This window comes from Ambystoma mexicanum, chromosome 2q, assembly GCF_040938575.1.
Source record: "Ambystoma mexicanum isolate Mex_15411 chromosome 2q, UKY_AmexF1_1, whole genome shotgun sequence".
Classification (NCBI taxonomy): Eukaryota; Metazoa; Chordata; class Amphibia; order Caudata; family Ambystomatidae; genus Ambystoma; species Ambystoma mexicanum.
The window spans coordinates 570,387,568-570,404,054 of record NC_090924.1 but is presented as its reverse complement, the minus strand read 5'-3'; the positions used below and the strand labels follow the sequence as shown (position 1 = coordinate 570,404,054).

At 43.0% G+C, this 16,487-nt stretch overlaps 1 protein-coding gene across 1 annotated transcript in view; it reads right to left on the bottom strand.

Moving 5' to 3' along the window:
- Nucleotides 1–16,487, bottom strand: part of VIPR1 (vasoactive intestinal peptide receptor 1) — a 1,305,930-nt gene that overhangs the window by 775,807 nt on the left and 513,636 nt on the right. Inside the window, exon 3 of the mRNA XM_069647715.1 lies at nucleotides 6,639–6,746. Within this exon, the coding sequence (XP_069503816.1) occupies nucleotides 6,639–6,746 (108 nt within the window). The remainder of the gene's footprint in view (nucleotides 1–6,638; nucleotides 6,747–16,487) is intronic.

Here is a 16,487-nt window from a genome sequence, read left to right as displayed (position 1 = left end):
AAATGGAAAGAAGTTAACAATTACAAGAGAGAGGTTATTTAATCCGCGCAAATAGCTATCGCTCAGTGGAAAGACTTGCAGATTTTATCAATGTTTGGAATTCAGGTCGGAGAAGTGAATCATTCAATTGTTGGGTACCAGATGTAAGCTTTTTAATGCTTATACTTGGTCGCCCCCATCATGCAATTTGGGGACAAGAAATTCTGGTTCTCTAATTTTGGAGCAAGATCTAAAAAGGATGCATTCATACTTTTAATGTTTATTGTTTGATTGTTTACAATTAGAATTGTGTGCAGAGGGTTCCTGATGTAAGAACGAACTTGATGGACATGTTGCCTAATTTCAGCTAGACGGTCTTACTATGAAACTTCTCTGTATAGAAATGCAGAAAGTCTGGCTCAGGACTAGCCTCAATAGATCCTCATGATACTAATTTAGCAGACTTGCAAACAATATGGGGGCCCCCAACACAGCAGACAAGCTAACGCTCCCTACATAGAGAAACATCTAAAATTAGGACCAATCACGAGTTTCACCAATCTATTTCTGTCACTGTATCATCCTCCTGGATTTCTTTATCTCTCGATGTAAGACCTCAAGACGCTCTCATTACCTTTTGAAATAATTGAGTAAGCATCCACTTCCCCATGTTCCTACAACAAATGATGCATCAACCTCTCCATAGCATTACATCGACCAGCCGACAACCAATGCTGTCTTAGAATTGTTCCATCTTCCTAGTTGCTCCATCCCACGTGTTGATCTTCCATATTGTATTTATGGCTGTATCCTCTTGGGCATTATTTGTTGACTGGAAACATGATCAAGCCTTCTTTGAATCACATCCTGTTTCTGGTTAAAGATATTTGATAATATCTGGGTGTACCTGACCTTTATAAAACTATTCAATTTATACAATACGTGTGTAATCATAGATAGAACTTGAAATATAGATTTAAATCCCTTATTCGCCTTAGAATATGTATATGCAGTACTTCTGCTTTGCCCTTGAAAGCGAAATTCCAGGAGGTGAAAAAAGAAAACTTGAGTTTCACTTTTTGCAAATACTGTTTGTGTTACTTAGGATTGCCACCATGGCTATAACTTAATACATTATAATAACATGTATGCAATGGTAAGATATCATTCCAGCTGCTTTTATACTGAAACTTTCTCATTGCCTCATAAAATACCAGGCAGACATTTTGAATATTAACGAAGTGTTTCTGAAATACTTGTCCTCTTAGAAAAATAAACACGTATTGAAAAATGTTATCTCCTTGGGGTTGGGAAACATATTAACTTTCCAGATAGTAGCCTGCGCCTCCATCAGCATGCATCGTGCAAATAAACAGTGAAGGAGGAAGTTGAATGTGTACCGACCACGGTTCGAATCCAACAAAGGGAAACAGCGATAGAAGGCATTATTTATTTACTTGTTCATGTACTTGCTGGCATGTAGGAGCAACTGTGTGCATTCCAATAAAATATTTTACACATGATAACATTATTAAAGCATATTGAACCATATTACACATGCAATGCGATGTCTAGTGTGTGGCAACTCATTCCTTTCTGTGTCCTCACATTCTTGTGAGTATGTCACTTCCTGCTTTTCACCTGGCTTCTGAAAGGTCCTGGCTTGCTTGTGTCTATAAAAGTTATTTTTCACTCGTATTCTCTCAGCAACAGTGTTTTAGATTGCCAAGTTCTTTGTGGTAAACGCTCAGTTTAGCAACCTGCCGCCTTGTTCATGTTATTATGCATTTTGTTATTTGCGGTGCACGTCTTCCATGGTGAGGCCCTGTGTCACTATTGGTATTTCTGGTGACTGGAAGCTGAAGCCTCTGTGCGTGAATGGAAGGCTGTGTTCAAAATGCGTCCTATCTAGATTATGTTCGGTGTTGTGTATTAGAACTGCCGATAAGGGGCCGCTTCATGGATTTTTTTTTACACGGTTCAAAGTGTCTTTGCACTGCTGAAAATTGACTTTGCACTGTGGACACAAACCCTGATTCATGGAACAGTGCAGAGTGTATTTTTGCAGTGCAAAGTCAGTGAAAAGTCGGTCCAAAGCCATTTTTGTAGTACAAAATGACTTTTCACTGCAAAAAAAAACACTTTGTACAGTTCCATGTATCAGGGTTTGTGTGAGCAGTGCAATCACATTTCAGCAGTGCAATGTGACTTTTCAGAATTGCAAAAAATGTCCATGAATCCGGCCCAATGTGCGTGACTGAATTCGTCTTTTGTAGCTAATCAGTGTGCAAGTGTAAAATACGCCATGTGCAAAATAAAGAGTCACTGCCTAATTCTGCGCTGCATGTCCAATAAAAAGGTGCAATTCCATGATGGAACAGCACTTTTCTTATTTACTCCATTATATGCACCTTTATCTATAAAGATAGAGAATATTGAGCAAATAAGATAAGTTCTGTTTCATCACAGAGTAGCACTTGTAGTAATTTAAATGTAACTCAGACAGAACCTGTGCAGACTGTGCAGATGTGTATCCTTTGTGGCATTATTAGGTATCACGGATGCTGGACCAGTTGTGCACCAATCATGTTTAGGGGTGTACCGGAATTGGGCTTTGAGTAAGTATTCAGACGAAATCCGGCTGAAAATTAGGTATTCGGCTTCAGCCGAATGCCTACTTAATTATCGCTCAAATCAGAATAGTTTCCCCTACAAAATACATTAAGTACTGCTTTGATTGGTGCCTGGAATCACTGAGATGTGTCATGTTTATCATTTAAAAGGTTCAATAAACAAATGCTACTGTCACATTTTTGATTGAGTACAGGCGGAGCAGAGATGTAAAAATGCTTTTGATTGAGTACAGGCAGAGCAGAGATGTAAAAATGCCCTTCCCTTCAGGTGCTGGACAGGCAGACTTTCATCTGGTGGTTTGCTGGGAAGGGGTGAGCTGAAGCAAAACTCTCAATATTTTGAATGCATATCTGGTCTCCCCTGTATTTTTCCGTTGAAAAACATTGAGCTGGAGCACATTTATGTGCGAATTGATTTGGGGATGCATGTGTGAGAAGTCTGAAAGTTACAGGTTCCAAACCCACCAATTCCCAATCCAAATAGTGTAATTAAGTGGATAACTATAGCTGTTCATGATATCACAGTAAGTTTCAACTCTGAGCTCAGGAAGTAGTGTGCCTGAAGCATAGTGCTGTATTCAGCCTGCAGGCCAAGGTTATAAAGCAAGTAAGATGGCTCAGTGGGAAGTGAGCCTGCGGCAGAGATGCACATGTAATAACGAAACATAGATTACAATTCCTGCCCTCTGACTTTCTCATGTTACCAAAATGAGTTCCTTTCAACTGAGTAAAAGACATGTGTTACTGTAGAGGAGGTCCCAGATATGTCCTGCACTCCAGCCACCCATTTTTAAACACCAGGGACATACTCACCGAGATATGTGACGTATGAGGAGCAAATAAACCAAAAGAGAGCAGCACTAGGGCTCTGCCCAGTGCCCATCAGGAGAGCAATAGCTGTTGAAGTGCCAATAACCAGACAGCCATGGGCAGCACGGTACCCATTGAGACAACCGTACCAGCAGCTGACACGAAATGAAGACTACTTACAAACTGTCCCCGAAGAAACCCAAAGGGCCTTCATTGAAGGCGAATGGTGACGACACAAGAGCCCGGACAGACATACAGATGAACGTAAAGGACAATCGAAAGATGACACGCAAATACGAAATGTAACTAATGATGTAATGGACTTGGAAGAAGAAACAATGTTGAAATATAAAGAAACGTAACCATGAAGTAGGATGAAAATCTGCAAGTAGCTAACGCCTACAAATAGGCTTGGAACGCAAGAAGCTAAGGAAACAGTACTGCTTGCTATGGTTAGTAGAAGAATAGAAGCGGCAAGCACCAACTATATATCTACCTCAAAGAAGCACATTATACAAGTGCGAATCCATTTTACAAAAGTAGAATTAAGCCCAGAATGGTAGGGGTCAAACAGGCCAGGATTCATATATCAGCACAAAGCCAGACGAAAGAGCGGAATCGAAACTGAGCAAGAAGCAGCTCATGCCTGGGAATTCGAGGTCAACCTAAGGAAGGGAGGAGAGCAGCAACTTCAAAGAATCAAAACTTCAGAGCATAGCAGCCTGCCCCATGAAGGTCGAGATAAGGAGGTCCAGGCAGGTGGCAAGGCCAAGGGAGAATCAAATACGCAAATAGAGGGAAAATGAAGCAGATTCACGGTGTACTAACACGTGACCAGCCAAGCGCGAAGAGGTACCAACGTCTGATGTCACCCAAAACCAGAGGATGCGATAACTTTTCCCAATAAGAAGTTACAGTTTCCAGGCCACCTCAGCCAACTAATTGACACATAGCCCTAAAGTACTGATTGATGGAAGGGAGGCAGGGTGAATCGTGGGGCACACCGCATCTGGGTGAACATTCTGCATGCTGCTAATTAAAGTGGAGATTTATGCCTGGGGGTGTAACTGACCCAATCACAATGGACCAAATAATATAGGGTCCTATAGTTAGTAGAACCAATGAGACGTCATACTTGTAGTGACGTCTAGCACGAGTGATGTAGAGGGATGGGCGTAGACACCCACCCGATAAGTTATCCAATCCTCACACTCTGTTACCATATACAGATATAGCACCTATACTTAAGTTTTCTTTTTAACTAATAGAATTGCATGACAAACTTTTGAGTGTTACACGTCAATGATGACGAGAATTTACTATAACTATTGCTGTCTGAATGAAGAATTTGGAAGTTGAAGCGAGACGGGCGATCGCATCAGTGAAGAGTTCCTGTTGTTTCCCCGTTTTGTACTTGTCATTAAACGGACTTCCCTTTGTCAAACCATTGAGTTGTCCTTATTGATTGGTGTTGGAATAAGAGAATCCCGCACCCCATCCACCTCAAGGTGCAGCTATCTAGTCTTAAGGTACTCAAGGCTGGGCTCTGATCCCATGGGCCCGTCAGAGGTCGCTCTGCCCCCTTGTACATTCTAAAGAATGTGGCTATATTTTTGTGATCACATTGCCCCATTCTGTGGCATCAGAAATATTTCTCGAAACATCAGAGAGTTCAAAATGGGATATTTGTGTAATAAAATAAGGAGATACAATTTTAAAATTTAGGAACTTTGGACCAAATTGATGTACAAGTGCAACAAGTAAAATAAACATGCACATGCCAATTAAAGATCTAAAAATCCACACTGTCCCTTCAATATAGGGTTAGCAGAGAAGCATTGAGGACACTGCATTCCCTATATATGTTTGTCTGGTGGCTTTTACCCTGCACCAAAACACCACATACATAGACCAACCAAAAAAGAAAGAAAATTACTTTCTATTAATAAAGAGACATGGATCAGATGCCTTACCTCCACTCAGTAGCACAGGTAGATAGCATGGTTTTAGCATACCAAAGGTGTGTAATCAGTAGAACTTCAGCAATCATCTAATTGATGTAATCACTCCATTTGTGTGTCAATGTTTTGCTGGAGCCAGACGGCTAAAGATGGGCCTGCCCAAAAGGAACATTTGAAAGTAGAAGTAGGCACATCACAGTCTCCCCTCACAGTGATGGCATAAATGCATACTATACTTGTGGGCTAGTTTTTGTTACTTGGGCCCTGTCCAACTAGCGGCACCTGTGAAAGCACACAAATGTAAACTGTGCTGCTTATAGATAATTTTCTGATAATGTATCGCTTTTACGGATGACATAAACATCGTCTGAAGACAACAATGAAAATAAATAAAGAATGGATATATGTATTTTTGAAATGTGTTTTTAATTTACAAAGTGTTTTTCTTGTCTCCACAACTTTTTGTATTAAAAAGACAACTATCCTGCTCCGAATTCCGCTCCGGCCAAATACTTGTCCAACTATTCGGTATTCAGCCGAATACTTAATCAACTATTCACTATGCCCCTAATGATGTTGCAACAAGCATATTGCTGTGCATTTTCATGTAGGACCTGCAGAGTGTCTGCAACACATGGGCATGCAGAAGTTTGCCAATGATTCTGGTCATTTTGTCTCCATAGCTTTTGGAGCAGGTAGATTTTCTGTTCAGGAAGAGTAGATATTTGGTTGCCAGACAGGAATGAAGGTTCCTATTGCAGGACTGAGTAAACCTATGCCCACATGAAAGCCAGACTGGCTGATAGTGTGGGAGTATGGAGGCCATAAGAAGGCTGATATGGTCCTAAAACTGCAGATTGTAGGAACAGCCATCCGAATTGTAGGCTTTATTGGAAGTAAGGTGGTCACCAATCTTGTAGATCCACATGTAATGTGATTTTAAAATCATGGCTTGTTGTATCGAGTAAGGAACACCACCCAAGCGATATTTCAAGAAAGATAGAACATTGAATTTAGAACCACATTTCTCAGTGATCTCATTGAGCTTTCTTTGCAACACCAGTCATGCACACTCTATGTGCAGGCACTCGGAAGCAGCACACTTTGCTTCTGGTTTAAATTTGATTTGTGTCAAATTTGCCTTCCGACTCTTTATGATATTTCAATTTTGTATCTATCACATCATTCTAGAGTGAAATATACCTCTACTGAAAAGGAATTGTAATATGTAATGAGGCACATTCACTTACTATACCTGTTGTGTCAGAGAATAAGCTTAAATATATTGGACATGGCATGACCATAATTTCGCCGACATTTGCAGAGGGCCAGCAAGTTATGTTATCCCACAACCTTCCGCAACCTACAAAAACAAAAAAGAGAAATTAAAAAGTTATGTTTTATCTGGAAATTCTAATCTGAATATCATCACTGCTGAGTTGTTGGAGTTCTAGTTTCTCAACAAATTACTGCCCAACAGACATGTTATCATATGCTAGTAGTTAAAAACAGTTTTGCGTAAGAAAGTAGCAACAAACGAGGAAAGAAAACACAGTACGGGGTTTGCAATAGAAATCTCCAAAATACATACATCGGACCTTGAGGAAAAGGACAGTTATGAAGTTGTCGACTTACCACAGTTATACAATGTGTTTGGCCTATTTAGTCGGCAATCACTTCCTCGAGAAAGTTCGACCTTCCATGAAGAAGTAGCATTGCATCCTAAATACATTTTGAAACATTTGAAATGTATTTGTACACATTTCTTTTTTTAAATATAATTACTTAGTAATCCGTTTTACTTCATCTTGAAAGATGGAGCTTTTTCGAGGAAGTAAGTGATTGCCTTGTAAACATACCAAATTTGAAAATGTAATACAGGCACATATGTTAACATATTTTAAAATTACTGTTTCACATTTTGGGAATACTGAGTAAGTAGTCATGTTATTAAAAATACCACCTATGTGAAAGAAACTTGTAGGGATATTTGTATCTCTAGGTCACTTTCGTTTTCTGTAGCAGCATGCACTAAGGTGCAACAATGTGTTTTCCTGATTTGTGTTTACTACTGTATGGGGAATTAGCTTGCTTTTATGTTCTTTTATATGGGATCCTTGACTACAATCACCAGACCTGGTGCAGTGCTTGGAACACTAACATTTTAGTTATGAAAGAAACAGCTCACACAATGACAGGCCACACACACATCTGTTTACAAAAGCGCTCTTAGGCTTTTAGCAAAACATAAAACATTGACTGTGTGTCTCTCAACACAGGCTAATAATAGGACAGAGTCTGAATGTGGCTTATCAAAATGCAGTTGGAACTTCTTAGTACAACATGAAACATTCATTTACAACAAAGAAAACAGACATCAGTAAATGTGGATGTCGCTTTTGTACTGAGGAGAACATGAGGCATTTCACATTCTACATGTTCATAGACAGCTTAGTAATGTAGAGACACTCTAAAGCCCTCTTTGCTTTTACACCAAACTCCAACAACAGAAACTCCTTTTTTTACTGAGATAACATATTATATTTCAGCTTGGCAGGTGATGTGCAGTTATCTGTAAAACTTTGAAATGTATTTCGCAAGCCTGCGAGTCACTATTTGTGTGCAGAAAAAAAAACTCTATGTTCTATTTTATGACAACAAAATGAGGTCTTTCTTTCTTTTTATTCCCCCTGAAGTGAATCTGACACTTCACTAATTAGAATATCACCTCTACTCAGGTATTTTCTTTTAATTTTGTCACTTATGCTTACCAAGAGCACAGTGTGACTCTATCTGCATTGCTGACAGTGTGATCTCTTCCACGAAGCACACAGGCTCTCTGCCGCTGTCAGCTGCGGCAGTTCAGCGAAGGTCATCAAACACCCTCATTCCTGTGCTCCCCGGCTCAGCTTTGACATTGCAGTTTTACAGTCCGCACACAGCCAGCCATCCACCAGTACTCAAATCTCTTCTATGTCGTCTTCTTCCTTCTCAAACCTCCTTCTGCCCAATCTTTCTCTCACAAGGCCCCCTGTTTACACCCTCTCTTCCTTTTTAAGGACTTTCTCCTTCTGTCACCTTTTGCCTATATCTCCATAAAGAGCACATATGATCTCTCCACCCATCTTGATCAATCAACCCCCCCCCCCCCCAGTTTGGCCAGCTCTCAGTACATTTCCAGAAGCAGTGTTTTGCTTCTTGGCAATCACCTTTGCACAGCATGTATTCTCCAACTGGAGGCATGTAACATTTTTATTCTATTTTCCAAAGCAGCTTCCTCAGTAGTTTCCTGTTCCCCCTGCTGAAACAAGGAGCTATATATGCAAAATGAATTCTGCAATTCCATCAGGCTCTGAGCATCATGTTCAGCTTTCACATCTTTATTTATTTTCTGATCTAGAACAGCGGTGAAATGTCCCTGAAACCACAGTCTACACACATTGTAATTACCAATATTCTCTGAGATTAGTTTTGTTAATGTTAGTGAGGTAAGTACATTATTATTTAGTAAACTTCATTATTAGGAGCCCTACAATACACTACACTACCATGCTATACTTTGCTATGCTAAATATCCCAACTGATTTCCTTGGTTTGTATGGTTCTCATCATTGTCTCACATCAGTGCTAAGCCACACCTAAGCTGCACACTGGTATCACGTTTACATAGGTGCTTACCTTCCCTGTTGAGTTATGTGGCTCTTTCCAAATTAGTGCATGGATAAAATGTGTGCACCAGTTATACCTACAAACTGCAGCTAATACCATGTGATATTGCCTCAAAACTGTTTGAGCTCAAATATATTTGCAACTAGTGACAAGCAAATATTTTTCTGGGCAAAGACTCTACTGCTTGCCCTTTTGCCAAATTATGAAGGTTTTTTTTTTTTTCGCATGACAATATAGTAGTTCTTTGAAACAGTATTACATTTCTGAACTAAAATAAAATAACACTCATTTCAGGTATCTGCACACGTTTAAATAGATGCTTAACATGTATTCAACTACCTCAATAATTAAAACTTTATTATAGCTTGTATATACAATTTTAAACTTTTTAGTAACACTTTCACACATTCCAAAATGTAAAGATGCTAAGAAACATTAAAGTAGAAAAACAAACATAATTATAATTTCACTATAAAATATAGTTATCTGGTTCCAACATTTAGTTGGATCCTCAAAATAAATTACATCTTTAATTATATGTATCCAAACTACCTATAACACATAAACAGCTTTTTAGTTATTTCCAACCATTTTATACAATCATAGTTAATACCTATCAAGGGTAGGGAGTTATTCAGGTGTCCTGGATGCTGGGCTTGATAAAAACATTTGTTTGGAGAGAGCTGAGTGCTGATCCTTCATTTGTAACTTCACCTTGTGAAGCCCTCCCATGTCTGCTGCTGATTCTCACCCTTCCATGTTCCTCTTTGCCAGCCCCCCACCAACAATATAACACAAATAATCTTAGTAACCTCTGCCAAGTCCCATTTTTGTCATCATTGTGCTGCCATTAAATGTGAAGAGGTCCTCGCTCTTCCTGGCCCTCTAGTTTCTGAGGTGGCCTGATTCGTCTGGGTTTCAGTTGAATGTCATGCTCGCCTACTCTTGAAAAGGAACATAAATATTGGCACCCTGGGCGTGAGGTCTAGTCTCTGGAGTATACAGTTGGAATTCGGTTTGGCAGGGTAGCCTAATACACTTTCACTTTCTGAGAACAATGTTGCATTCTGCAGTTAGGGTATTTACAGGGTTCAGAAGGTTTGCTCAATGCTCACTTTACATATATGCTTCTCTTAATGCACTAGCTGTCCTTCTCAGCTAGCATCTAGTTTAGGGTAGCCCAGTTCACATAAAAGGCAATGCATTTTTTTGGGTCCTAACTATATTGCTTAGAAGCTCAAACTGTCAGAGGGAAGGGGAGCAACTGGCCTAGATAGTAGGGCAGTGTTGACGATAGATGCAGGGCGCTTTAAAAACCTCCTCTTGACAGCTTGCAGTTTTGATGGAAATTCCAACTGTTTCTGAAAGAAATAATAGGGAATTCCAACTTTGGTACATCCCACTTACATGGCTCTTAGAGCAAAGCTAATGTCCTGGCAATATGCACCATTTCGTGCAGCATAATTATGTGTTTGGAAGGATATGTATACTGTACGTTTGACTGTATTACCAGGTGGATAGGGCTAGCTTTCTCTTTTATCCCCTAACCTTGAAAGGCGACACACCAGCGCATCACCAGGGTTAGCTACACACACCGAGGGATAAAGAGTTGTTTCTGTAAGGACATTTAGTCATTTACAGGAAACTGAGATTGAGAAATAACTTGACAAATAAATGTGTTCTGTCTTTGATGTGTTATAACTTTGAGTGGGTTGAGACGGAATGTGCTAACACGTCGACTTTAGTTGTGATAAACTGTATTACCAGGTGGAAAGAGAGCACTTAATATTTATGTTATCTTTCTTTCATGCTTGAAGACAAACTAATAGAAGCATTCGTGGCTTGATTGATTTGTATGGTTGCTGTCAGCTTGAGGCAAGAGTTTGATTGCCTCTGGAGTTTTTAAGTTCTTAACGGTTTTTAGGAATGTGTTTTGCAGCGCTCATTTCACTTTATTCTATGCACATTTTCAGTCAAATAACATATTATCTAGCTAAAACTTTATAAAACAAAACACAACATTCTTTTGCAACCTAAGTAATATTACTGCACTATTTTAAGTAATTTGAACACTTTAAATATGGCATTCTGTGTAGTACTATTCAACCTAGAATTTGAATTTCATATTGAAATATTGGGAAGCCTTTAACTATTTATAATATTTGCAGAATCTTAAATATATTTCATAGGACAATAAATGGTAGTGAATAATTTCAATTGTTTCAAATCTCAACATTTTTCAAACAGCCTAATATATTTAACATGTTTGACCTTTGTATAATTACACATAAGACTCCTCATTACAAGTTCTAGCTGTTAAAAGTTCAAAGATAGTTTAAAAATAGATTAATCAACAATGGTATCTATTTAAATTTCCATACATTTGGCACACTATAAGCATACACATTTTTCGTGCGTACTAAAACTGCCTGCATGAACACATTTACTAAGGCAGGTTTTGATGTCTGAATCCGTTTTCTGAATATGGACCAAAGTATTCCAGTGCTTTATGTTAATTTTGAATAGTGATATGATATGTTGTCATTTATAACACACCTGTACAGATGTATTTCTAGGCACGACAAGACAAGGGAGGGTACAGAGGGAAGACAAGACAACGATCTTGCTAGGCCTTGTGTCATTCAGATCGTTCAAGTATGGTAGCGCAAGAAGCAGGTGTAGGGGACGGTAGAAGTGCAAGGGAAAGGGAAGGGGAGAGTTCGATCAGCGCAGCATTGCTCTGAGTAAGTGCAGCCAGGGCAGTGCAGCTCTGGTTAAGTGTAAGTGCAAGGAGGTGTGGGACTGTAGAGGTTACAGTTACATCCCCTAGTGCGTGACAGGCCCCAAGACAATGCGGCGGTGACTGGTCATAGAGGAGCCTGGTACCCCGTGAGACTCTGAGGGTATCCAAGCAACCAGACATTGCAGAAGGAAGATAGCGGGGGAGGCACAGCAGGGAGGGAGAAAAAGCAGAGGAGAAAAGAAAAATCTTCAGCTGCTTCCGGAACTTCAGGTGGTCAGGATCAGGGTTCAGATGGGCAGGGGGGCCATTCCAGAAGGAGGCACCTGCAGAGGAAAGTGATCTGCCCCCCACTCTCTGCCTGGAGAAGCGTCTGACCCTCAGAGAGTTGGAGACAGCAGAGCGAAGGGCTTGAAAAGGAGGTATTTAGAAAGAGAGAGTTGGATGTAGAAATTCTTGTGGGCGATGCAGAGGGTCTTGAACTTGATCCTTGCAGCCACTGGGAGCCAGTGGAGTGATTTCAGGGATTGAGAGATACAGTCCTTGGGTTTGAGGCCAAAGATAAGTCTCAGAGTCCTGGGGCCTCATTACGACCCTGGTGCTCCCGTAATGAAGGGGGCTGGTACGGGACCGGCCCCCTTCATCACGGGAGTGCGATTGCGAGGTTCCCTTTGCGGGAACCGGATCAGACGTCTGGTAAAACCAGGCGTATGTACCGGGTCCTTCGAGGGGAAGAGGGAGGTAACAACGGGACACTTGTAATGTGCCCGTTGTTACCTCCCTCCCCATTCCCATTGAGCCCTATGGAGGCGCAAATGGGAATGGGGAATGGTTCCTGCAAGGAAGAATTACCAGGTCCTCCTATGTCGGAATGACTCGGTAAGTCCCCATTGCAGGAACCCGGCAATGGAGCCCGGTTTGGAGGCAGCCATGGTGCTAAGAGCACCATGGCTGCCTCCAAACTCATAATGAGGCCCCTGGTCTGGATTAGTTGCAGAGGGTGAAGCAATTGAGAAAGAGGCTGTTACAGCAGTCCAATCTAGAGAGAACCAGGGCTCTGGAGACAATGAGCTTCTGGGGGATAGTGAGAAAAGGAGGAGCACCTTTGATGAGGTGCAGGTGGTAATGGGCCTTCTTGGAAATGTCTGTGATGTGAGGGGAGAAGGAGAGAGTACAGTCAAAGATGACTCCAAGCTTTTTGCCTCACAGGATGGTCAAAGGAAGAGGGCCCATAGAAGGTGGCCAGAGTGAGAAAGGGAAAGCTGGAGCAGGAGTCCTGATGAGAAGGATCTCTGTTTTACTGTCATTAAGGCAGAGATCATTAGTGGCAGACCACTTCTGAATTGTGGATAGACAGTCAGGAACGCACAAGAGAGGGGTGGAGGCTGTAGGGAGCCTGAAAGAGAGTTGTGTGTCCTCCGCATAACACTGAAAGTTGAGGCAGATGGTAGAGATTAGGTGGACCAATGGAGCCACATAGAGATTGAAGAGCCAGGGTGAAAAGTTGGTGCCCTGGGGAACATCACATGTAGAGAGAGGTGGCAAGTTGAACCTGGGGGCATCAGTCCAGGAGGAAAGAGATCAGCCACTACAGGGCCTGATCCATGATTCCCAGGTTCTCTCAGAGTCGATTGATCAGGATGGTGTGATTGACTGTGTCAAAAACAGAGGTAAGGTCAAGGAGAAAGAGGACAGAAGGAATACTGGAGTCAAGATTGGAGAGCAAATCTTCATGGGTTTTCAGTAGAGCAGTTTCCATGCCTCTGGCTGCTTTGAAGCCAAAATGATGATCTTGGTGACAACAAACAGTTTCAGTGTCCATAATAAGCTGGGAGTTGGCCAGTTTTTCCAAATGTTTGGCAGGGAAGGAGTGATAGAGATTGGGCGATCGTTGGTAGGTAGGATAGGCAGAAGGCTTTTTTAGGAAGGAGTGCACAAGGGAGTGCTTGAGGAGAGAGGGGAAAGTTACAGTGGTTAAAGAGTGATTGCAGAAATTGGCCAGGGCTGGAGTGAGGGTGTCAATGTGGTACTTCATGGTTCTGGAGGAGTAGAGGATCCCCTGTTTGGACAACACTTTCATAGATCGGAAAGAGGAGAAAGAAGGAGAGGGCAAGGCAGCCGGAGGGGGGCTGAGAAAGGAAGAGGGAGAGGAAGGTGAGAGCGAGGACAGGATGTCCTGAGTTTTAGTAGTGAAGTGGAAAGTTAGGGCTGTGCAGAGGGCCTGGGAGGGAACAGGAGAGGTGGAGACTGCAGAAGGATTGACCAACTCCTTGCAGATTTTAAAAACACCAGCTGTGTTGTTAGAGGCCGCAGAGACGCGGACAGGACAGGGGCAATGATGTCCAGAGTGTAGGAAATAAGAGGCAGGATAGAAAGGGCTGCTGTGTCAGGTTGTGAGTCAGCCACAGAAGTATGAGGAGCAGTGAAAGTAGAGGTACAGGCATCAAGAGACACACGCTTCATGGGCTGAATGGGTTTTGCCTCAGGTTCAGAGAGCGTCAGTTGAGAGGACAGAAGAAAGTGGTCAGCCCAAGAGAGACGAGTAGTGAGAGGATTAGAGGGAGGGATGTGAGAGGGCTTGAGCACATCCAGTGTGTGTCGGACCAGAGGGTAGAATGGAGAGAGTGAGAGAGTTGCTGAGGTTGCGTAAGACCCCAGAGGAGGGATTGGAAGCATGCAGGTCAATGTTGAGGTCTCTGAGAGGAAGAAGTTGAGAGGTAGAGGCAAGGAGAGATGTGGAGAGGTCAGCCCACTCAGAGAGGAAGAGGAAAGCCTGGCCAGGTGTCCTATAGATGGTGGCCACAGTACGAGAGAGGCCAGGAGCGATGACGAGCCTGCAAACCAGGCATTGAACGGAGGAGTAGGCCTCAGTCGGAAGGACAGAGGCAGGGACCCACTCACGAAAGATGAGACCTACTCCCCCTTTGGGTCGGTTGGTTCTGGGCATGGAGGGGATCTTGTAACCATCAGGGAGGATAGTGTGAAGACATGTGACAGAGCTGGCCGTGAACCAAGTCTCAGTGACAGTGGAGCGAGAGTTGAGAGTGGCAACGTGGAGGGGTACAGACTTGAGGTACAACCAGCTGATGTGGTAGAGGGGCCAGAGAGTGGGAAGAGGTGATAGCAGGTGGTGGCAAGGTAGCCGAAGAGGAGGAGGAGAGGTGGCAGAGGTGCTGAAGAAGTACTAGTAGGAGTAGAGGTAGAAATGAAGGAAGTTGGGAGACGCCTATCAAAAAGGAGGCGATTGGGTTGGTGGCCCTCGACCAAGATGGTCCCATTCAGGTAGACATTGATGATGGTCTTGGATGAGTGGAAGAAGGCCAAGAGTACTTCCCACCTAGTGCCACCATTGATGGGAGAGGGAGAGAGAGCCAAGACCATAAGAGGGGTCCATAGGTCCGGTGAGGGAACAACAAATAGGATGTCGGTGAAAGTCTGTCTGGAGGAAGAACTGATGTAGGTATCTGCGAAAGGGAGGCCAGGGTTGACAACCAGGATGTCCCTCTTGAAGTTCTTCCTTCCCGACTGAGTGAGAGGGATAGGATAGAAGATAGAGTAGCAGTTAAAGAAGATGGGACAAATGGAGAGCACCATGAGGGTGCGAAGGAGGAAGGTGGGAGGAGACGGGCACGAGAGAAGAGAGAGAGAGGTGCAACAGCCCAACGCCACTTAACGCAGGATGCACAGGGGTGTCACACAATAGGGAACACACAAAACGAGAAAACACACCAGCAACGCAAAACACCCAGATTCAAATTTCCTAAAGGGGTAAAAAAGCTTAGTTTTCAAGCACACCAGCAATGCAAAACACCCAGAATCAACTTTCCTAAAAGTGAAAAAAGGCCTAGTTTTCAAGCACAGCAGCAATGCAAAACACCCAGAATCAACTTTCCTGATTTGTCACAGCAGGTTGCTGGGAGCGGCTTCTTGCTTCCCCCTGCGAACACCTCTCTGGAGCTGTCCTCAACCTCGGCTCCTTTGCTGAGGGGCTGCAATGGCAGGGCACACTGGGGTGGCAGAATGTAAGGGTCGAGTGCCCAATGGGAGTGCATTGGGCGGGAGGGATGGAGGAGGGATGGAGGAGGGACAGAGAATGAGGAAGCAGAGACACTAGGGAGAGGGAGCGAGCAGACAAGCACTGCGGCACAAGTTTAAACAAAAAAAGACAGATTGGAGTGCCTAAACTGGCACATACTCATCCCAGCACTAGCAGGTCACAAATGGTGCTGGGGACAGAAGATAAGTGGATCCTCGCGGGATGTTGGACCCAGTGCCCAATGGGAGTGCAGTGGGTGGGAGGGACAGAGAACGAGGAAACAGAGGCACTGGGAGGGGTAGCGAGCAGACAAGCTCTGCGGCACAATTTAAACAAAAAAGGCAGATTGGAGTGCCTAAGCCATCCAATACTCAAACCAGCACCAGCAGTTCACAAATGTTGGTGGGGAAGAAGATCAGTGGATCCTCGTGGGATGTCGTTCCCAGTGCCAATGGGAGTGCAGTGGGGAGGAGGAAGGGTGGAGAGACAGAGAACGAGGAAGCAGGGACCCTGGGGAGAGGAAACGAGCAGACAGCTCTGCAGCCTAAGTTTGCACAGAAAGGGAGATTGAAGTGCCTAAACCAGCACATACTCACCCCAGCACAATTCACCCCAGCACCAGCAGGTCACAAATGGTGCTGGGGGCAGAGGATCAATGT